General features: G+C 38.1%; 1 protein-coding gene across 4 annotated transcripts in view; it reads left to right on the top strand.

The window, feature by feature from the left end:
• Pank1 (pantothenate kinase 1) overlaps positions 1–22,808 on the top strand; it is a 92,753-nt gene extending 69,945 nt beyond the window's left edge. For all 4 annotated transcript variants that reach the window (XM_070021170.1, XM_070021171.1, XM_070021168.1 and 1 more), the window contains 5 exons: positions 5,296–5,549; positions 10,278–10,454; positions 10,944–11,067; positions 17,227–17,352; positions 19,440–22,808. In XM_070021170.1, the coding sequence (XP_069877271.1) occupies positions 5,296–5,549; positions 10,278–10,454; positions 10,944–11,067; positions 17,227–17,352; positions 19,440–19,496 (738 nt within the window). In that variant the 3' untranslated portion in view covers positions 19,497–22,808. The remainder of the gene's footprint in view (positions 1–5,295; positions 5,550–10,277; positions 10,455–10,943; positions 11,068–17,226; positions 17,353–19,439) is intronic.
• Positions 22,809–23,392: the final 584 nt, after the last annotated feature.

Below are 23,392 nucleotides of genomic sequence, written 5' to 3'. Positions count from 1 at the left end.
ATCTACCTGCTCCCCTCACCTCCTGCCTATATTCTATTAGAGGAAGATAGTCAGTGATCAAACAGACAATAAATGGTAATAAGAGCTCTGAAGGAGGAAATAGGGCAGGGAGAGGAAGATAGAATATTGGAGGCTTATGATGAGGTGATATCGGTGGAGACACCTGACGAAGTATCGGAGTGACTATTTATATTTGGGCCAATATTGTAGACAGATGGAAGAGAGTACCAGGACATACAGTTGTGCAAAATCCAATATCAATATATATGTTAAACAATCTGACAAAAAATAAAGCAGTGCATATGCAAATTCGTGTTGTATACAATCATTTTTTTAAGATAGGAGTTTTAAAAATACATATAGTAGTTTTTCAGGTAGGAGTTTTAAAAATACATCTGAGTAAAGCGCTGGTAGCTCATGCCTGTAATCCTAGCAAGTCAGGAGGCTGAGACCTGAGGATCCTGATTTATAGCCAGCTTGGACACAAAAGTCTGTAACTCTTACTTCCAATTAACCAGCAAAATGCTGGAAGTGAAGGTATGGTACAAGTGGTAAAGCTCCAGCTTTGAGTTAGAAAGCCAAGTGAGAGTATAAGGCCCTGAGTTGAAACCCCAGTACTGGCACAAAAACAAACAAAATCTGTGTAAGTAACCTATCTTCAGCAGATTCCAAATAGTGGTTGTTAGGTATGATAACTATCCTTGTTATATATAGTAAGTATACTTAAATTCTTAGATAATGGTAACTAGTCTTGATCTAATTTAGACTGTACAGGAAAAGCTCTAAACTATTAGGCGGGCATTAAATATACCCCCTTTCTTCAATGTTTTCCATTGAACTCATGCTACATTTTGATATTGTTCTTACTTTTTCTTTTATTTCCTCTGGTCCTTTCTTTGTTGTTTTATATTAATATCATAGTCCAAACCAAATTTCTTTATTTTTAAAAAATATTTTTAAACAGGGTCTAGCTGGCCTTGAGCTCAATTCAAGGACTTGGCTTCCCTGGCTTTTTGTTTTCTGCTCAAGGCTGATGCTCTACCATTTAAGCCAAACCTCAACTACACCTTTTTAATTGAAAATAAGTATCTCACAGACTTTTCTGCCCACCACTGCTTTTAACTTTTCAAATCTCAGCCTCTTGAACAGTATGAGCCCACAAATGCCCAGATTATAATAATCTTTTCTGCCACTACCAAGTTGATTTACTGAACTAGGGCCCATAAAAACACTTTGGGCCAGGCGCTGGTGGCTCACGCCTGTCATCCTAGCTACTCAGGAGGCTGAGATCTGAGGATTGCGGTTCAAAGCCAGCCTGGGCAGGAAAGTCTGTGAGACTCTTATCTCCAATAAACTACTAGAAAACAGGAAGTGGTGCTGTGGCTCAAGCGGTAGAGCACTTGCCTTGTGCTGAAGAGCTCATGGACAGCACCCAAGCCCAGACTTCAAGCCCCACGACTGACAAAAAACAAAAACAAAAAAGCAACACTTTGGGAAGTATCATATATTATACTGATTTGTATTTTACTCATTTCTGTGAACAGCTTTGGTACTTCATTTCTCTCTTGCAAGTGAGTGATATGACTGGCTAGGGGTAGGTCTATAGTCTCTTCCTAGGGAGTAGATGTGGACCCTCTTGAGATGGTTCTATCTTTTGGGATGATTTTTGTTTATTTAGTTAGGTATTTTTGATAGACTAAGCTACAGCATAGAAGGAAACCCTTTGGAAATTAGCCTGCCTGTATTTAAGATCCCTAATTTTTTCTAATTTTAATATGTAAGCAATCCCTGTATGTTCTCTAAAAATGAGTGTTCAAATTAGAAGTATTTCAAAATGTTTTTCAACTTCTCCTAAGAGCACCTAAGTTGTTTTACTTCTCATGTGTATAGTAATTATAAATCACTTGTATTATCCTTTCCAAAGCATCTTCATACAAGCTATTGGGGAGAGTATGTGAAGTGTGATTCAGAGGCCAGCATCCTTAGCATCATCTAGGTTATTACTGGAAACACAATTAAAAACACTAGGGTCATGAAGCACAGCTCTGTGTGTGTGTGTGTGCGTGTGTGTGTGTGTGTGTGTGTGTGTCTGTCTGTCTGTCTGTCTGTCTGTCTGTATTTTTTTTTAACAAAGATGATTCTGATACATAAAAGTTTAAGAACCCTGATATGCACATTCTTGTTTGAGTGACTTTGGCCTGCAATGTATAAACCAAAACTATTTAATTAGTTGCCAACATATTAAAAGTTTACGTTATATCTGAATTTCAAAAAAGTAAGATCATCAGGCAACTCCAAGCCCTCATGACCACATGATGTGCTGGAGATGAACTGTAATGTGTGTAGTTGTCCTGTTGGCACAGTCCTCGTTATTCTATTATTTGTGTCCTAGTTCTGGGCCTTACTCTTTTATGTTTTCTTACTGTCATCTGTAGGCATGAGTTTTTGACCCAATTATATAAAAAAAAAAAAAACTCAGACCAAAGAAAATGTTTCTTCTTAGCTGTAATCTTTACCTGGTGCAAGCTTTCTACAAATCCCAATTCATTGTTACTAAGAAACTACAAAGTTTGGGATTTAATTCCCAACTTGTTCTCATTTTCATAGGGCCTGCTTGAAAATCCAAGTAGCAATTTGGCTGTACCTCTTTTTCCTACATATCTGAACAACAGTGACAAAAAAAGATAAATAAGATGACGAAGATAATAATCTTTGTTAGCCTTCTAGGGCTGCTCAGCCTTGGGGATCCAAAAATACCTGTCCCTCAATAAAATGTGTAGAAGAGGTGTTTGTTTGCTCGTTGCACTTGGAAATCATTTTGAGGGGAAAGGTGAAATAATGATGTCTTCTTTCAGAGCAAAGGTGCTTAGTTTATTTACTTTCATAGGTGTTTTCTTTTTTTCCTCAGTATAGTTTCAGGATGTCCATCTGGACATACTATGTCTTTGTCCATGTTTATGTTGACTCTGTCAATATTGTTGGTGAAACTCTGATTAATTTTTAAGCAAGTTTTACTTGTGGTTCCTAAAAATGCTGATGAAATTGCCACTTTTCAGATTGGGTTGGTGTATAACTTTCCATGTTCACTTAATAGATGTTTTACTAAGTGTTGAGTAGAGAAAGGAATTTAGCATGGGCCTTAGGGGCCCCTAATGAACCAGAAAAAAAGCCAGATTGTCATCAGTGCTGTAAGTGCAATGGAAGACTGTGGAATCTGGGAGCACAGGAAGATATTTACCATATGTCACAGTATAGTCTTTCAAACATCAGGAGAGTTCTGGACCTATCACATTCCTATCTTAAAACATCTGTAACTATATGCATCTCATTCAAAAGTTTTACTTACTAAGAATTAACATTAGTTGCCCTGGCTTATGGCTATAATCTTAGCTACTCAGGAGGTTAAAATCTGAGGATACATGTTCAAAGCAGACAAATCCATGAGATTCTTATTGCCAGTTAATCAGCAAAAAAACTGGAAGTGGAGCTGTGGCTCAATTGAGTACAAGGCTCTGAGTTCAAGCCCTAGTACTAGGAGAAAAAAGTCATTAAGAATCATTTATGGGTCATATTTACTTATTCATCAAGCCTCATTTCGAGTGTTTATTTCCATGTATCAAAAATATTTCCACCACCAACCTTACATTATTCTAAGTAATTCTGTTTTTCATATAGAGATTTCAGTCACCTTTATTAAATAGAAAATTCAGATTAGTGATGCAAAGTCAAATCTTTTTCACGTAATACTTGGTAATTTTTATAATGAAGATGATTTTCTTTAGTAAAATATCTAAGTATAATAATTGTTTAGGTTGTTTCCAGTCTCTAGAAACAGTACCCTTTATAACAATGAAGATAAGACAACAGAAAGACAGGCTCTGGTGGTTCATGCCTGGTGGTTAATGAGGCAGATATCTGAGGACCATAGTTCAAAGTAGCCTAAACAAGAAAGTCTGTGAAACTCTTATCTGCAACTAACCACCAAAAAGAAGGAAGTAGAACTATGACACAAATGGTAGTGCACCAGCCTTGAGCAAAAAAGGTAAAGGATAACAGTTAGGCCCTGAGTTCAGGCCCCAGTACCAGCACAGAAACAAAACACAAGCAAAAACAAACAAAAACCGAGAGTAGCTGGCTGGTAGTTCTTTGCTTGTTGTTCACTCAGTGAACATTATTTTCTATGCATCTTTACCACAGAAAAACATTAATGATACCTATTGATAAGACTTTTTTTTCATTCGTTCTGGGTTTTTTTGTTGTTTTTTTAAATGGCAAAGCAAAGGGTTAATAGAGAGCAAAGAAGACTGTTAAGCGAATTGGCAACCTTCAGCTAGATTATTCAGAACCAGGAGAGAGAGAGAGAAACGGAGAGATAGAATTAAACACACACACACACACACACACACACACACACACACACACACACACACACACACACACACACACACACACACACACACACACACACACACACACACACACACACACACGAGACAAACATGGAGACAGAGACAGAGACCCAGGGGGAGAAAAGGGAGAAACATTTTCTTATTTTTCCCTCTCTTTCTTTTGTTAGTCACGGGACTTGAACTCAGGGCCTGGGCACTTACCACGTTGAGCCACAGATCCACTCTCAGTTTTCTGATGGTTTGTAGAGACAAGACTCTCACAGACTCTCCTGCCTAGACTCTCACAGACTTTCCTGCCTGGGCTGGCTTTGAATCTTGATCCTCAGATCTCAGCTTTCTAAGAGGCTAGAGTTACAGACCTAAGCCACTAGCAGGTGGCTCAGGGAAACATTTTCTATTCCCTATGCAAAAAGTGGAAACAGAGACTCAAAATGGTGGTTTTGAGTCTGGGAAATACATGTTGACATGTCTGACAAACCCTAATTATTAGAAAATGATCCTAGGTGATCATCTTCATCTTCACACAGTCTTCTTTGGGTCTTTCGTGTCTTTCTGTATGTGCCCTAAAATGACTCTAGCTGTTGGGTTTAAGGCCCACCCAGATGATCTAAGATGGTTTCTTCAAGATCTTTAACATCTACAAAGATGCTTTTCTAAGGTTACATTCATAGGTTCAGAGCCATCAAAGACACTGAAAGGCCCTTTTCCAGCAACCAGGAAAGCTCCATCTTCTCCCTTGTATATAGCTATTTAACAGTAGATTGGCTGATTATCAGCATGATGCCACAACTGGGTAGGATGCTTCCTTCTTTTAAATTGAATGGCCCAATTTGGGGCTTCCTCCAAGGTAGTCCATTGCATCTCACAAGGTTTTGTTTTCTTTCAGATTGCTGACCTACAGCTCCATAAACTGGATGAACTGGACTGCCTGATACAGGGTCTGCTTTACGTCGATTCTGTGGGCTTCAATGGCAAGCCAGAATGTTACTACTTTGAAAATCCCACAAATCCTGAATTGTGTCAAAAAAAGCCATACTGCCTTGATAACCCATACCCTATGTTGCTGGTTAACATGGGCTCAGGTGTCAGCATTCTAGCAGTGTACTCCAAGGACAACTATAAAAGAGTTACAGGGACCAGGTAAACATGGTTTTCATTAGAGGAACCGCTTTGTTCGCACAATCAGGCTGCTTCCTTGATGATTAATGCATAGTAAATCTTGGTGTTGAATATGTTCTTTGTTGTTGTTGTTGTTTTGGGGCCAGTAGAGGAGCTTGAACTCTGGCCTCAAGCTCTTGCTCAAAGCTGGCTGGCACTCAACCATGTGAGCCACACCTCCATTTCTGACTTTTTGCTGGTTAATTGGAGAGAAGAGTCTCTTGGACTTTTCTGCCTAGGAGGACTGTCTTAGATCTTCATCTCCTAAGTAGCTAGGACTATAGGAATGAGCCACCAGTGCCCACCTTGTCAGATATTTTTGAGAAGCTCTAGTATAAATAAAATGAAACATTTGTTATGAAGTATTCCTCTAACATATTGGACCAAAAACACTATTTTTAGAGGAACAAGTTAAGGAATGAATGGCATTAGAATGTACTTTGGGATATGGTATTGAAAATATTGTTTTGTACGTGTGTGTGTGTGTGTGTGTGTGTGTGTGTGTGTGTGTGTGTGTGTGTGTTTGTGTATACTAGTACTGGGGCTTGAACTCAGGGCACTAGGGCATTGTGTCTTGCTCAGCATTTTTTACCCATGGCTAATACATTGCTACCTGAATTGTGTCTCCACAATTAATCAGCTTTTTTTCTTTTTCTTTTTTTCTGATTGCGTTTTTTTTTTTTTTTTAACTTGGGCTGGCTTTGAACTGCAGTTCTCAGATCCTAGACTTCTGAGTAGCTAGGATAAATTTTAGGTGTGAATCACCAGGTGCCTGGTAAAACCATTGTTATTGGTAGATTGAAGACTTCAAGTTACTTTTCGAGGTCTCGGTATCCTCATTTCTGTCATGCAGGTTGTTGGTACTTATTGTTTTTAGAAGCTTTCAGGGCACTGAAATATCACACTATAAGTAGAACTTCTGTTTTTCAGTGTGTTGTCACAACTGGTGATGGATCTACATAAATTTATGTTTGGCAATGTCTAGAGACATTTCTTGATTGCCATCCATGGAGGTAGGATGTTGATGGCATCTAGTACAATGAAGTTGAGGATACTGCTGAAATCTGACAGTGCCTAGAGCAGCTCCTCCAAAATCAAAGAAATTAGCAAGCCCCAAATATCAATATGATGTTGCAGAGAAACCAGGTGCGCAGTGACTAAAGCCTGTTATGGAATGTAGGAGGTTTTGTGTGTCAGTACAGAAGCTTGTTTGTTTATCCATGAATCAAAACTCAGCCCATCGTTTTCAGGAATTCTGAGACAGGGCACTTCACCGGAACTGCTTTTACTTAGAGAGTAATCTCCTAATCATGGTATAGTAATTTTTAAAAAAATCAAAAACAAATAATACAATAGACATTCTTCCAGGAGTAATTGAGTTGGTAAAGCTAGTCTCAAGGTAAAAAGAAGCTAAACATTTCCACAATTAGTTCCATTGATGAAAACTTCACTGTTTCATCAGTTATATAACAGGTGGAAAGCTAGGGAGCTGGGTCATTTTGAATAGCTGCCAAGAATTAGTTGTGGCTTTGGCTTCTCTTTCATGTGAAATAATCCCTATAAAAATCTAATTATTGATAAAAAGCCAATTAATGACCAGTGTTCTTCAATCCTCAACAAATTCTATCTGGATATTTATAGGTTCTCACATCAACCAGTGATTTGGGAAATGTGTTAATGGGAATCCCTTTTGGAGACTGCTAAAGCTACTGAAGGGGCACTGAGTCATCAAATCTATGGAGCTTTTGATACCCCCCAACCAGAGTGGTTTTGTCAAAAATCTTTCCCTCCCTCCTTTTCTCCTTCACTTCCTTCCTTCCTCCCTCCCTCCCTCCCTCCTTCCCTACCTTCCTCCCTTCCTCCCTCTGTTCTTCCCTCCCTTCCAGAGCAAGGTTTCACTAGGTAGTACAAACAGGCCTCATCCTTGCAATGGTCCTTTCTCAGCCTTCCCAAAACAGGGATTCTAGGTTGTGTTGCTACACTGGGCTCAAAGACCTCTTTGATCCATCCAAGTTATAAAACCTCCAACATAAACTCTAAACTTTGCAGTTAACATCATCAAGTGGAACACACTTTGAGAATCACTGATAAGAGCAAGATTTTCTACTCCTCTTGTGAACTGATAGCTTTTCCTATTGTGTTACATACTATTTTCCCATTTTAGAATATTTTTAGAAGCTATTTTACCACAGTACTCTTTCAATTTTGTTTTAAATGTGTTTTTAAATGTATTTTACAGCTGACATTGTTAGAATTTGATTTGTTTAAATATAATGAACCTAGAACCTTTGGCAAAAGTAACAATATATCTCATCACTTTTATTGAACCTATTTAAAGGTAATGCCCATCTGTGTTCATTAATGACCAATGTTCCCCAGTTGTCAACAGCTTACTTACTAAAATGAGTAACTGGGGCTGGGGATGTAGTTCAGAGGTAGAACTTTTGTCTGGAATGCGCATAGTCCTGGGTTCCATCCTCAGCACTGAAAGGAAAAACTAAGATGAGTTTACTGAAGATTTATTTTACTTCTCTTTAAAATCACAATGATAGCTGATGATGCTCATCAATGGCTTTGTCTAGCAACACAATTTTGGTGTCTGGTGTAGTAAGAGTTTTACTGTGTGTCTGCCAAAACAAACATGTATATCTGATGGTGAGCAAGAAAATCACGTGATCAAGTAATGGTTGGCAGATTGAGGATGGTAATAAAGTACTAGGAAACTGTTGGCTCTTCTGTTACCATGCATCCTTCCCTCTTCTCTGCAGTGTGCCAGCTGTGCAAACTCATGCTTGCTTTCCTCATTTGACTCTTTATCTGGAATCACCTGTCATTTTCCAGTTGTACTTGCCCTTTCTCACTTATACCAACACATCAGTTGATGAATTACCTTCTTTCTAAGTCAGCCAATTTCTTAAATTGCCTACAGTTGGGGTAGATTATTGAATGCGTTGGTTCAGATGGTCCTTAATGTTCAAAGAAAGTTTATTAGGGATGAAAGATATTATGAAGCTAGAAATATAAGCAAAGATTTCTTTCCTAAAATATATAGGCACAAACAAATCAAAGCACTGACCAACGCAAAAAGTGTCCCTATTCAGACACACTAGCAGGAATAGGAATATAGCTAAGTGGTGGGCAGAGTACTTGCCTAACATGAGCAAGATCCTTAATTCAATCCCTAGCATCACAAAACACTCACATACACACACACACACACACACACACACACACACACACACACACACACACACACACACACACACACACACACACAAACTTTGTATGGTAGACTGAAGCCAACAATGTTGGCATGACTTGCCATGTAAATGTAAGTTAAGATAAATGTTCTTAGAAGGAATTCAGAATTCCTTTGGTCTGAGTTGTCAGTTTAGCACTGAATGTGGAACTCTGTTTCCTCATGGCTCTGTTTCTACAGTTTAGGTAGGTGCTACTAATGGTGCCTACCTACATAATTTTCCATGAAAAAGACTCCATCATTTCCATCAAGACTGTATTTCTGTAAGAATCACAGTTTAAGAATATTACACAAAGTTTTGCTGTAGATGCAATTAACAGAACTATCTGTTACTAGTCATTGATAATAGATAATAATATACCCTAAATATTTAAATATTTTATATCAAAATATTATATCCAAATATTCTTATGTCAAAAGAACCATATCCCAACTTGATTTTCTGTCTTTAGAATTAACAGTCAATGCCCCAACACAAGTTCTATTCCCAGAGCTAGTGGCTTATTAGGGCCTCCGATCAATTGACTTGAACAGCTAGTTCTATTACATTTATTTTTTAATGGAAAACAAAGAATGAAACCTAGTCCAACAATTTAGGGATTAGAACTCCATTTTCTGCTATGATTTCCCTGGTAGGAGGTTGGCTTTTCTTTTCACTGGGCAACTTTCATATGAATACACAATTGTGGTTATTCTCAGCTACTATAATTAGTTCTGAATTAGGGCCCCAAATCCTAGCTTAGAAGATTTGTCTCCTAAAAACAACTGAAAGCTTCTAAAACATAGTTGAAGCATTAGAACCATTTTGTGACCTTTTTCTATTTGGTGGTAAGTAAAACATCAATTTTTCTCAAAAGACTGCTAGAAAAAAAATCACTATCCAATAAATCAATAGTTCACCCCAAACAAAAACGAAACAAAAATCTTGTATAAGATTTGCTCTGCTGGAGAAGAAAAGTCAGTGAAAAGGAAGCCTTCAGGCTGGCTCTTTGCAGAAGAGTCAGTTTTGTCATTGGATGGTTTGGCTCCATACTTGTGAACTAAGTACAATTTCTTTTACTTAATATTTGCTTTCAGCTGCCTGTGGTGTTATAATGGTAATTTGCTGCTTTAGACCATCCAAAGGAAAGAGATCATGATCTGGCCCCTTGTCATAGGTAGGAAGACAGGTTAGCGGCTAGCTGAAGGTCTCACAACGGAAATCAGTGAGAGTGTTTCTTGTTTTGTTCTCAAATTTAAGGGCAAGTTTCCCTTCAGGATCAATTTTGATCTCTGCCCTCTTCTACAATCTAACTCTAAAGCTGTTTTGCACTCTAGCACTTCAATAGAAGTGCCTCTTTGCTTTGTTTTTGTTTTTCTTAATTCATATCAATGATTTTAATGTAGTTGGGGACTTGGATGGGAGTATCTTAAGATAAAATTTAAAAAAATGAACCTTGTTGTTCCTTTAGTCTTGGAGGTGGAACATTCCTAGGCCTATGTTGCTTGCTGACTGGTTGTGAGACCTTTGAAGAAGCTCTGGAAATGGCAGCTAAAGGCGACAGCACCAATGTTGATAAGCTGGTGAAGGACATTTACGGAGGAGACTATGAACGATTTGGCCTTCAAGGATCTGCTGTAGCATCAAGGTAGAGACAAAGTAGCGAGGAGCTGTAGTGATTGAACATGAGGCAGCCTCTCCATCCTGGCCTTCATTTCATTGTTATTATCCTTAATTTTTAAAATAGCAACCCACCAGCCTGCAGCCTGGTACAAATATCTATCTTTGTAGATCTCACACTTGATCTCTTGTCCTTAATTGAAGCACTGAGACATTTGGCTCTCCATGCTTGTGCTTAAAATAAGGCAACTTTGAAAGAAGGTTCTGGAAAACTACAACAGTTTCCCTTGTTCCATTCTTGTCCAGATCTAGAGACATCGAGAAACTTTCCCCATGAATAGTCATACTACTTTGTCCCTGTTAAGAAAGGGGCAGGTAGCCATCCATACAGTAATCCTATCTGCTTATAAACCATGGTAGCAAAATCAGGCCATTTGAGCATTCCACAGTACCTTGGTGGAAGTGTGGATCCTGCTGAGGATGCTTCTGAACACTCTCACTAATATTTCCAACATAGTTTTGGCAACATGATGAGTAAAGAAAAGCGAGATTCCATCAGCAAGGAAGACCTCGCCCGAGCCACACTGGTCACCATCACCAACAACATTGGCTCCATTGCTCGGATGTGTGCACTGAATGAGGTAAGGCCTTAACCCAGGAAAGCTGTGTGTTATTCATGCATCACCCCCGGTACTGTGGAACCTGCGACTCTTTCAAAAGTACATATCCTTGAGACGCCTATCCTTTATTACATAGTCACACCTCATAGAATGGGAGGTGTTTTGGGAGGAAGGAGGAGTATGTTTTTCATTTTTTAAGTAGACACAGGATGAAAACAAATGTAAACAAAATTCCAACCCATAGAATAGCCTCTCTTAACCATCAGTTCTGCCTGTGCCCACCAAAATGAGAAAAGTTCTATTCATCCTTGCAAATCACTGCACATAAAAATGTTTCCACTTGCAATATTAGATCTTCTCTTTGCTTTCAGCTTCTTTACAGTGTTGCCTTGTGGCATGGAGTTCAAGCAGCATTGTACAGGGCTATCAAAGCACAGAGAGCTCGCTACAGCCAAGGCCAGCCAAAGTTCCAGGCATAAGAAGGGGTGGAGCTGGTAACAAAGCTTTATTAAGAAGTTTTGAAACATTACAATATGGGAGAAAGAGAACTCTTTTCTGAAATATGACTTATAAAGTAAAACAATTAACTGTCTCTCACTCTGACCTTTATGAGGAAGATAGGAAAAAATAGTTGGAGCATAGGATAAATAATAGGAAAAGTATTAAAGAGCCGAAGTAGATCAGTAATGGAGTTTTGAACTATATATCTTTAATAAAAATATGACATACCTATAAAAGAGAGATGAAATATTAGTGTACAATTAGTGGACTTTCGTACAAAAACACAGGTATAGCATCACAATTCAGATCAAGAAACAACATTAGAGATCATTTAAACCCCTTTGAGGCTCCTCTAAGCTAAATAGTGGAATATTGAGGTTGTGAGTCATTATATATATTATATATTACATTATATATAATATGTTATTATATTATATATAAAATATAATATAATTGGCTCTGCCTTTGAGCTTTGGCATTATAAAAAAGACACTACCTTTTAGGATGCAGAATGGAGTAACTTTGACTTTTCTGGAAGTCTCTGGTCCAGATGGAATTTAAATGGGAGGCTGATACTCAGACAGAAGTGTATTCTAGAGAGGTGACTGTTCAAAGTCCACGTTGATCATGAGATCCATTTTCACCAAGGGTTTATTTTTTACCATTAACCTTTAAAGAGTGTTTCTTTTCCAAGTAGCCAAACAAGCCCTAGAACTAGTATGTGCATAGTTGGCCATATAGTTCCAAGCTCTCAAAGGTCAGTTACATGGCAATACCCTTGCCACACAGAGCAATAGATAACCTTTTCCCTACTTTCCCCAGAGCTGCCTTCTGCCTTGCATTCTGCTCTAATGAGCCAGCAAATCTTTTCACAGATACCATAATCCCTTTAGGAGAGGATATCTGACATTTTTCACTGTTTCAAAATGTAGCCATATTATATGCTGGTTTGAGCAACTACTTTATATGTTCCTATGGTGTTTATGAATGAAAGGACTCACTCACTATCTCAGGGTCTGGATGAGGCATCTGTGCAAGCTCCCAGCGACTGGCAGCCTTGTATTTCCCTGAGAGAGCAGTAACCAAGGCTCTACCTTTTCTGTTGTTGAAATCTTAGATTTTACCCATTTCATACTCTGGGGTACCACATACTGAGTCTAAACATTTTGTTAGCATATTCAGAATGCTGGGAAATGCTTCCTCATAACTTTAAATCATACTATCTATGGTTTTCAATAGATAAAATTCTAAATAGAATTTAAAAGACCTGGGAAAGGACGAGGAAAGACAAGGAAATGAGCCACCAGTTTCACCCTGCTCTTCATGAACCTTACTAGATAAGGCTGCCCTTGTTTTGTTTTTTAAGTATTATTATTACTAGATGTAGTATCATATGCTGTATGCAATGTAGAATAAATATATCTTCTTAAAGGTAGCAAACTCAATTTTACCAAGATATAATCCACAAACCATACAATTCACCTTCTACATGCTGTTCTATATTGTACTTTATCAGGCTTTTATTATGAAAATTTGTAAGTACCCATAAAGGAAGGAGAATAGTATTTAGAGAACCTTCACATAACTATCATCTCAGACTAAACAGTTACTATGATTTGTTCTCACATATGCAAATGCTTTATTTGTCTTCTTCCTCCTTCTCCTCCTTCTCTTTATCAGTCTACATATGTTTCAATATGCAACACCAAATATATTGCCTTACATTTTTACATAATATATAGAGACCATCCTTGGCAATCTAAGTCACATTTGTGTGTGTGTGTGTGTGTGTGTGTGTGTGTGTGTGTGTGTGTGTGTGTGTGGTTAATTGGAGAAAAGAGTCTCACAGAGACTTCTGCCCAGCTGGCTTTGAACCACAGTCCTCAAATCTCAACCTCCTAAGTGGCTAAGCTTGAAGGTATGAGCCACTGGCACCTGGCTGAATAACATCATTTTTAATAGTCCTCTAGCATCCTAACATAAATGTGCTGTGCTTGATTTGATTGCTTTTCTAATAGTATTTCCTTTTTTCAAGTGTTTACTGTATTAAAAGGCTGCAGTCTATTTATATAGAGTATATAAATATCTACACATGTATTTCTATCCAAATACTAGTATGATAGGATAAATTCCCAGAAAGGAAATTGCTGAGTCAGAGGATATTTTAGTTGTACTTTTTGCAGATATTATAAAATTTGTTACATAAAGGTGGTTCTAATTTATTTTCCCATCAAGCAAAATATAAAATTAAAAGTTTTTCCCAAGAAGTTTGTCAAGCTTTTTGATTTTTTTTTTTTTTTTGTTAGTCACGGGGCTTGAACTCTGGGCCTGGGCACTGTCCCTCAGCTCTTCAGCTCAAGACTAGAACACTACCACTTGAGCCACAGCACCACTTCTGGTTTTCTGGTGGTTAACTGGAATAAGAGTTTCACGACTTTTCTTGCCGGGGCTGGCTTTAAACTGCAGTCCTCAAATCTCAGCCTCCTGAATAGCTAGGATTACAGGCGTGAGCCACCACCAGCACCCAGCTGATCTTTTCCAATCTTTTTTAAAAAAAAACTATTAATATTATTTTATTGTGAAAATACCATATAGAGGGGTTACAATTACATGAGCAATGTAATGAATACATTTCTTATCAAGCATTGTTGTCTCCTCCTTTGTTTCCCTTTACCATCCCTTCCCTCCCACCTCCTCAGCTACCTCCCCCTCCCCACCAGAGTTGTAAAGTTCATTTTTTGACATAGTGTCTTATACATCTCATGGTTGCAGTGGGTCCACCTGTATCCCTATTTAAACAATTTGTTTTTTCCCTTCCCTTCCACAAATTATACCAACATCAAATACAGGGGTTATACCATGGGGGAGGGACATACAAAGCAACAAAAAATATTACCTTATAAATATATTAGAAACAATAGCAAGAAAGATAAAACATTTGAGTCCTTATCTTGGGGTATATTTCGCCTAACATCAACTTACCTGACCTTTTTCTGCTTGTCTCAGACATATACTAGTTATTGCAAATAAGGGAAACCATGGGACCCATGTTTCTTTGGGCTGGCTTACTTCACTTAATATAATTTTTCCAAGTCTTTCCATTTCCTAACAAATGTGGCACTGTCATTCTTTCTGATGGAGGCATAGAATTCCATTGTGTATATATACCACATTTTCTTGATACATTCATCTACTTAGCGGCATCTGGGTTGGTTCCATATCTTAGCTATGCTGCAAATCCTCAAAGAAACAACTGCCCAATAAATAAGTGGGCTAAAGATTTACAGAGAAACTTCTCTGAAGAGGAAAGAAGGATGGCCAATAGACACATGAAGAAATGTTCAACCTCTCTAGCCATAAAAGAAATGCAAATCAAAACAACACTGATACCACCTCACCCCAGTTAGAATGGCTATAATCAAGAACTCTAACAACAACAGATGCTGGAGGGGATGTGGACAGAAGGGAACCCTACTGCATTGTTGGTGGGAGTGTAAACTTGTTCAACCACTTTGGAAAGTAGTATGGAGGTTCCTCAAAAGACTCCACATAGAGGGGCAGGGAAGGTGGCTCAGTGGTAGAGGGCTTGCCTTGCATGCCTAAGGCCCTGGGTTCGATTCCTCAGCACCACATAAGCAAAAAGAAAAAAGCCAGAAGTGGTGCTGTGGCTCAAGTGGTAAGAGTGCTAGCCTTGAGCTGAAGAGCTGAGGGACAGCGCCCAGGCCCAGAGTTCAGGCCCCACGACCGGACCCAAAAAAAAAAAAAGACTCCACATAGAGCTCCCCTATGACCCAGCAATCCCACTTTTGGGCATTTACCCAAATGATCACAAACAAGACCATACTAAAGCTACCAGCACAGCTATGTTTATTGCAGCATTGTTTTCCAATCTTATAGGTAAGAACTTGCACCTTAATATAAGAGAGGTTAGGTGTTTTCTTAGACTTAATCACACTAGTATTTCCCTTTTGCCTATGTGAACAATCTATTTACCTTTTTAAAAAATCTATTTTCTATTGGATTACTGGTCTTTTTATCTGACATTAAGCAATTCTTTATTACTTAGGTAACAAATTCATTTTATTTGATATGTACTGATAGGTAATTATTGTTTCCCACTTGGAATTTTGTGGCGATGTTTTCCCCTTGAATAAATGTTTGACTTTTGAATAAATAAATGAATTTTAATGGATGCAGAGGACTATGTTTTTGACTCAGTATTTTTTAATTGATATTTTCCTCTAGTCTGATTTTCTTTTGAGAAGGGGTCATTTTGCATTTTTGCCCACCTGGAACTTATTTGAAACATGGAATGCTCATCATCTTTGAACATCAGTTCTTCTGGCTTTCTACCAGGGTAATTCAAGACTGTGTTTTTAGCAGGTTCTACTTTAGAGACTCTAAATTTAATGAAATTTCTCTTTAATCTGAATTTCTTACCTTGGATATTCCTTGAACCTCTTATTCGGGGCAGCTTTTAGCTATAGTTCTTTTTTGTTTAATGGAAATTTATTATAACTAGTCCCCAACTCCTTCATCAGTGGAAAATTTTCAATAGCTAATGGCATCATGAACATGCATTGTTAAAACTTGAGATAGCTTGGGGAGGGGAAGGGAAAAAACAAACTTTACAATTTAGGTGGGGAGGAAAGGGGGGGAGTGTAGTTGAGGAGGTGGAAGGGAAGGGATGATAGGGGAAAAACAAAGGAGGAGGCAACAATGCTTGATAAGAAATGTACTCATTACCTTACTCAAGTAACTATAACCCCTCTGTACAGTATTTTCACAATAAAAAACTTATTTTATAAAAAGAGATAGTTAAAAGGTGATATTCCAGATTGTGATGTCTCCTGAAAGATTAAGCAACTTCAAAGACTCCTTGCCTTTGATAAGTGACCACGGCAGTCAGCTCTGTGCTCTGTGAGAAGCCCCTGCAGTAGACAAGCTGAGCTCCATCTTAAGTTAAGAAATATTCCCAGGAATGGGAAGTGTTGTTAGGGCACTAGAGCTAGAAACTTATGAGATTTGAAGCATGGCTACATGGTCAGGATAGGATCAGAATGTCTGTAAATGTACGTTCAGAATGCAAATCTGTCCATGGTGGCAAATACACAAATATATTTTTGTTACCATGATTTAGCCCATATGGTGATCAAACAGGTTATTGTACCATATTTTCTGAGGGCAGAGATGGAGTATTATTTCTTTTTTATATCTCAAACTCATTCTATGAACAAACCCATGCAATAGTTGTTTCATTTATGAGTTGGTAGAACAGTATTTTATATTTCAGATGGGGGGTTGTTGTTGGAATTGCAAAAGAAATCAGTCAAACTTGAACTCTAGTTACTCTGTGTGTGTGTGTGTGTGTGTGTGTGTGTGTGTGTGTGTGTGTGTGTGTATGCAGCTGAATTTCATATCAGATTCAAATGCAGTCTTACAAAGCATCATAAACTAACCCAATGTCAGTTACTGCTTTGTCCAACCAAAATCTCACCCTCCTATTTCTGTGAAATGCACCATCAGTTTGCTCAACTTTGTTTGGCAGATACTGTAATAGTTCTACTTAAAATTTGCTTACAAGGCTCTACATGGTAACATACAGAACACTGAGTCTTTCCTAGATACTAATTTTATGCTGTGATTCAATTGTTGTTCTTTACCTTTGTTTTTCCCCAGAAGATTGACAGAGTTGTATTCGTTGGGAACTTTCTCAGAATCAATATGGTTTCCATGAAGCTACTTGCATATGCCATGGATTTTTGGTCCAAAGGACAGCTGAAAGCTTTATTTTTGGAACATGAGGTAAGTTGAGCTTACACAAACTTAAATTTCCTATGTGGAGTCTATCTTAGTGTGTCTGAACAGTTCTCCTAATTTTAAAGTTTAACAAGTAGAAAAGGTGCCATTTCAACTTTGCATGTATTCAAAAAGAAAAACTGTGGAAGCTTTATTCAGAAATGGACTGGTAGTTAAGTAGTTGGAAGGAAGGAAGAAAGGAAAGGAAGGAAGGAAGGAAGGAAGGAAGGAAGGAAGGAAGGAAGGAAGGAAGGAAGGAAGATGTCAGTGGGAATGCAAGTATAGTACTGTCAATAGAGGTATGGAGGTTTCCTTTAAGAATGAAATACAGATGTTCAGCACCAATGGCTAGCATATGTACTACTAGCTAGTCAGGAAGCTGAAACCTAGAAGATTGAAGATTCAAAGCTCAGCCCAAGTAAGGAAGTCTATAAGATTTCATCTCCAATGAACTAGCAAAAGCTGGACTACAGGTGTTGCTCAAATAGTAGAGCACAAAACTGTGTGCAGGAAAGTTGAACCAGAGCATGGGCATGAAGGCCCTGGCGTTCTAAACCTACTGCTGGTAAAAACGAACTTAAGTATAAATAGTTAAGAATAGTTAAGGCCCTGTGACAGATATTAATACTGAAAGCCTTCTCCCCCCTTCCCCAACCTTTTTTTTTAAAGCACACATAAACCAGTGCCACAACTTTTAGGGGATGGAGTAGAATAAGGTCCTACAATCTTCACTTTTTTTCCCTCCCACCAGAGCAGCCACCCCTTCCCCCCCCCCCCAATCTGCTTCTTAATGACATCTCCATGTAAGGGTTGTTTGAAAAAAAAAACACAACAACCTCATAACGTTGAAAGGAATATTTAAGAAGAAAAAAAGAAAGTAACTGTTCTGGTCCATTGTAGTTGCCAAATTTAGCAATTAAAAAAATTCAGATTTCCAAGTTACTTTATCTAGCAAGGTGTCCAGCATCCTTACATTCACATTTTTTGGCCTAATGCAGATAATACAGCCTAGAAGCTGTCAGTAGTGAAAAATCATTTCCAAGGTCATAAAGGTAGGTGACCAGGAAACTTTTCGAAGCTGTCTCTTAAAATGTTCTTAATATTCTTGAATTCGCTTTGGTTCAGGAAGACCTATCTGTGAAATACTATGGAGAGACAGCTTTAGGGAGACACTGGTTTGGTGGCTCTCTAACTCCTTTGGCCTTAGGATCTTGGGAGTCCTCACTGCTTATTTTTCCTTTCTCTTGTCTTCTCCTCTCCTGTCCTTTTCTCTCCCCATCCCCCTGGTGTAGCAACAACTGAGATCATGAGGTATTCTGGCACATCCATAGCAGGCTCTGCAGTCACTCTTCAGTTAACCCAACATCAGAGGGGTAGAGTCTCCAGTCTCTGGGAACCAATTGCTAGTGACTGAATAGTTGCCTGCTGTCCTTCCCTACCCTAACTCATAAATTGAAACCTTAATCCCCCAAATTGTGGTATTTTGGAGGTGGAGCTTTGGAAAATGATTAGATTATGAGGACTGGCTCTCATAATGGGATTAACATCCTTATAAAAGAGACCCAAGAAAGCTGTCTGTCCCTTCTGCCACCAGATCTTACAGCCAGGACAGCTGATCTTGCGTACCTAAGAAATAATGTTCTATTGTTTATAAGCCAACTGGTCTGAGCTACTTTGGTATAGATAGCAACACAACATACCAAGACAGAAATTCCTAAAATTTCCTTGCATTTTCACAGAGCCATGTGTTTTTATTTTATTTTATTTTGTGTTCATACTGGGCTTAATCTTAGAACCTGAGTGCTGTCTTTTAGGTTTTTATGCTCAAAGATGGTATTCTAATGCTTAAGCCACAGCTCTACTTCTGGCTTTTTGGTGCTTAATTGGAAATGAGTCTCAAGGACTTTCTATGCCCTGAGTTTGAACATCCATCCTCAAATCTCAACCTCTTGAATAACTAGGATTAGAGGTGTGAATCACCAACTTCTTTAATCTATAGAATTCTGAGGTAGCCTTCTTAGCATTATTAGAAGTAATAGGTCTTCAGCTAAGGTTCAGAAACAATCCTACAGAACCTTTTTATTGTTTTCTAGGGATATTTTGGAGCAGTTGGGGCCCTGTTGGAGCTGTTCAAAATGACTGATGAGTAGTAGAGATAGATAACAGCTTCCTGTGAGGATGGAGAATTGACCTAGAGAAGGTGAAATCGCCTTCGGATGGAAGCCAAGCCATCATGGCAGATGAACCTGCTGGATTTGTAAATTATTTACAATTCTTCTAGCTAATCTTTTACTCTCAGTTTTTAATCTTATGATTCAAAATTGGGGATATATAAGAGTTTTTCTGTAAATTGTATTTAAAAAAATTGTGCAGTGTGGCCAAACTTACCAATTTATGCATTAAGTTTGAAAATAATGTATGATATCTAAAAAGGACCGCAATGTAAGTGCTGTTTATTATTCTTCTGGGGTTTACTGATCAGTGTGGTAAATTTTAGCTTCATTTAGTAATTACTCTAGGAGATGTTACCTTTACTTATATTTTTCATGACGTTTCATGATTTGCTGTTGGTTTCAAATGAAACTACAAATCTGGCATGTTTTACTGTGAACATTTGTTTGTTTGCCCTCTTTTTTTTCCTGTCCTTTCTGTTCAAATGTCTAATGGAAAAAAGAGTTAATCACTGTTTTTGTTCTCCAATAATCGTCTTCTCTCCTAACCACAATCTTCTTTTAAGACGTTGTTCATATCAATCAAGGTGCTGACCAACTCAATGCAAAGTTCAACACATATCGAAAGCTCTCAAAAGAACCCAGGAAAAGAAGACTCTGAAAAGGGTTATCGACTTGAGTTTATACAATGTTGAAATTTATTTGTAATGTTATTCTTTACAAATACAATGTTTCATTTAGATATGTGTTATGCTATGTAATGTTAAATTGAAATATTCTCATGGTGAAATGTGCTTATTCATGTATACAATATGAATGGAAGGAAATCCTTATACCAAAATCAAATTATAGGATGTCATGGATTGAGGTACCAGGTGGTAATAACTGTTTTGTACATGTATGTACCTAGGAGCTTTGTAAAAAGGCATCTTAAACAATAATATTAAAAATTTTGTTGTTGTTTTATGTTTAATCCTAAACTCTAAAAGTTAAAAAGAAATTTATGACCTATGTATCTATTTATCCATTTATCATTTTATTTTAATTTTTTTCCTTTTTAAAGATTCCATTAAGACTAGTGGGTAACTTTTAAATGAGAGTCTTGTACATATAGGGAACACATGAGATCTAATGATCTTTTGGGTTGAGCAAACCCTTAAAAGGGTTTTTTTTAAGGCAATACAATTGCAAAATCTTCTCTTCTCTGCCTTCTAAGCACCATCTTTAATTGCCATATCTTTAGAGTCTTGAAGAAGTTGATGCTAATTGAAGAATTCACTTGTCTGGTTGAAATAAAGTCTGTTTTTGTTGTGATGTTTTTAGTGTAGATGCTATTTTTGTTTCTTGATCCTCATTTTCATATTATCTGCTGTGTGTTGTAAAATGACTGTGTGTTGTGTTTTTGCTGCTCTACAGGACATAACGTGACCCTCTAAGTGTGGTAAGGTCCAAAACTATGTTCTTCACTTGAAACTGCAGCCCTATGTGGGATTTTTTTTAAAAAATTAGATGTATTGCTCTTCTACATTAGACTCCTTAATGCCAAGTTATCACTGCTATAGTTGGTAAGTCTGAAGGAGTTTCAAAATTTGCTCATCAGAAATATATCCTAGCAACTTCTGCCTCACTTTAAAATAATTAAAGCAACTAAGGTGTTCTTTTAAAAATACATTATGTATAACTAGTGCCTTTTGGTGGTCTCTTTGCCCATTCTTCTACCAGGGAACAGCAGACCTTGAACCTACAAAGCATGGTTCTGCAAAAAAAATCAGGTTAAGTTAGCATGACTGTTGTTATTTAACTACCTGGAATCACTTGATCTGTCATTACACACTGAAAAACACCAGCTCAGCTGAGGAAATATATTATTCCATTATAAAAATATCAGTCGGATGTTGGCTTCCTTTAGATTCTGAATCACAAAGAAATTTGGCAAGGCTGAAAAATTTTTGTATGGTGCTATATGGCATTAGGACATTTGGGTGGTCCAGAGCATGGCTTTTTATTGTGACACAACTTCAGTTTGGATCCAGCTGTGCAGGCAGGTGGTTAAATGTTTCTGTAAAGCTCACTTTCCTCATCTGTAAAATAATAGGGCTAATTATAATTTTATAATTTTATAAATAATAGAGCAAATTATAGTTTTATATCCATAGTGGAAGAGTTTAGTACAAGAGTTGACACATAGCAAATGCTCCATTCATATTTACTGTAATCAAAAGTATGAATGTATAGACCCAGATGATTTAAACTACTCAGTGATTTCTAACCTTTTAGAGTGTGGGGATTTTATTTTATCATGAAGATCACAGATCTCCACATGCTAACTCATATCCAAAGCTCCTTACCCACCATTTCAAAATCTCAAGCTCTTCAAAGTAACCTTGATAATCCACTTCACAGCAAAAGCTGACTTGAACATTATTTATCAGAAGTATTAGGATTTTTCATATATGTTGTTGGAGAACTAGCAATGCATTTGATTATAAGATTACTAAGTAATGGATGATCCTGAATTTTAAACTATATATAGACCTGAGCATTTCAGAAAAGAGGATATTAGAAATATTGCATATTTGGGGTTGTTATACTTGATATCATCCAGTCATTATTAAGAAGTTATTCTGTGTTGAGCTTCTAGCCTGTAATCCTAGCTACCTGAGAGGTAGAGACTTGGGAATCATGGTTCTGGGCCAGCCTGTACTCATAAACTTTCGCCTGGGCAAAAATAAGTCAATGAGACTCCAGCTAGGCACAGTAATATGTGCCTGTTATCCTAGCTCTGTGGTAAGCCAGTGGCTTGGCACAGTGGCACACTCCTGTTACCCCAAGCTGTGAGGAAGCCCAATAGCATTTTAGCCTAGGCCAGCACAGGAATAATTGCAGACTGTACTTTGAAAATAACACAGGCAAAAAGCTGAAATGGAACTCAAGTTTTGACTATGTGCCTAGCAAGCATGAGGCCTGGAGCTGCCCCCTTCCATACACACCTCCTTCCCCCCCCACACACACACACACAAAGTACCAGGAAGGAGATAGAGACTAAGGAATAGTATACAACCTCTGTATCCAGCAGAGGAAGACAAAATCTCAAACCAAAATGTGTAACAGTGAGTCCAACAAGCAGCATTCATCTATCTATTTGCAAATACACTAGTTAACAAAGTGAAGTTCCATAATCTCAAGCTTATGTTATAGAAGGGAAGACAGATACATGATTAGATGTATAGCATAATGTCAGCTTAGAGCTACAGGGAGGAAAATAAAAAGGAAGCTAAGCTCGAAAGGAAATAATTCTATTTAGGGAAATATGAAGGAGAGGAATTTATTTGGTTAGGATGTTCAAAGTCAGCTTCAGCCTGTCATCAGAGGTGGTCTCTGAACAGAGGTAAATGAAGTTGAAAACACTGTAAATACTGGTAATAAATATCTTTCCACTCCAGGCCAATGGGAATGGCGTTTGAGGATCTGTAAAGAGTCTAGTGGGGGAGAGGGAAGTAGAAGATGATAAGAGTGGTGGGAAAGTTTAGGAGCAGTCCTGGGCCAGTTCTATGGGAAGTCTACAAGGGAGGACAGGGGCTCCACTGGAATGTGGACACTTCAGTCCACATTATCCCTGAGAAGGGAAATAGGAGAGTTCTGTGGAGTCCTTACTAATGACCAGGGACTGCCAAGTGGGCCAGGAGGGGAGGGCTTCCCAGTCAGACCAAGCTGAGTGCACAGAAGCTCTGAGGGAAGGAACTGGAGTCCACCTGCTTGGTGATGAGAGTCTGACCAGCTACTGGAAAAGAGAAAAGCAGCCCACCTATGGAAGGCCTTGTATTCCATACTAAAGACTGTGAACTTCTCTGTAGTCCATGGGAAGCCATCAAAAG

The sequence above is a fragment of the Dipodomys merriami genome, unplaced genomic scaffold (assembly GCF_024711535.1).
Source record: "Dipodomys merriami isolate MVZ:Mamm:240054 unplaced genomic scaffold, mDipMer1.0.p SCAF_14, whole genome shotgun sequence".
Taxonomy (NCBI): domain Eukaryota; kingdom Metazoa; phylum Chordata; class Mammalia; order Rodentia; family Heteromyidae; genus Dipodomys; species Dipodomys merriami.
The sequence above is the reverse complement of the archived record's forward strand: the minus strand, read 5'-3'. Positions and strand labels throughout refer to the sequence as shown.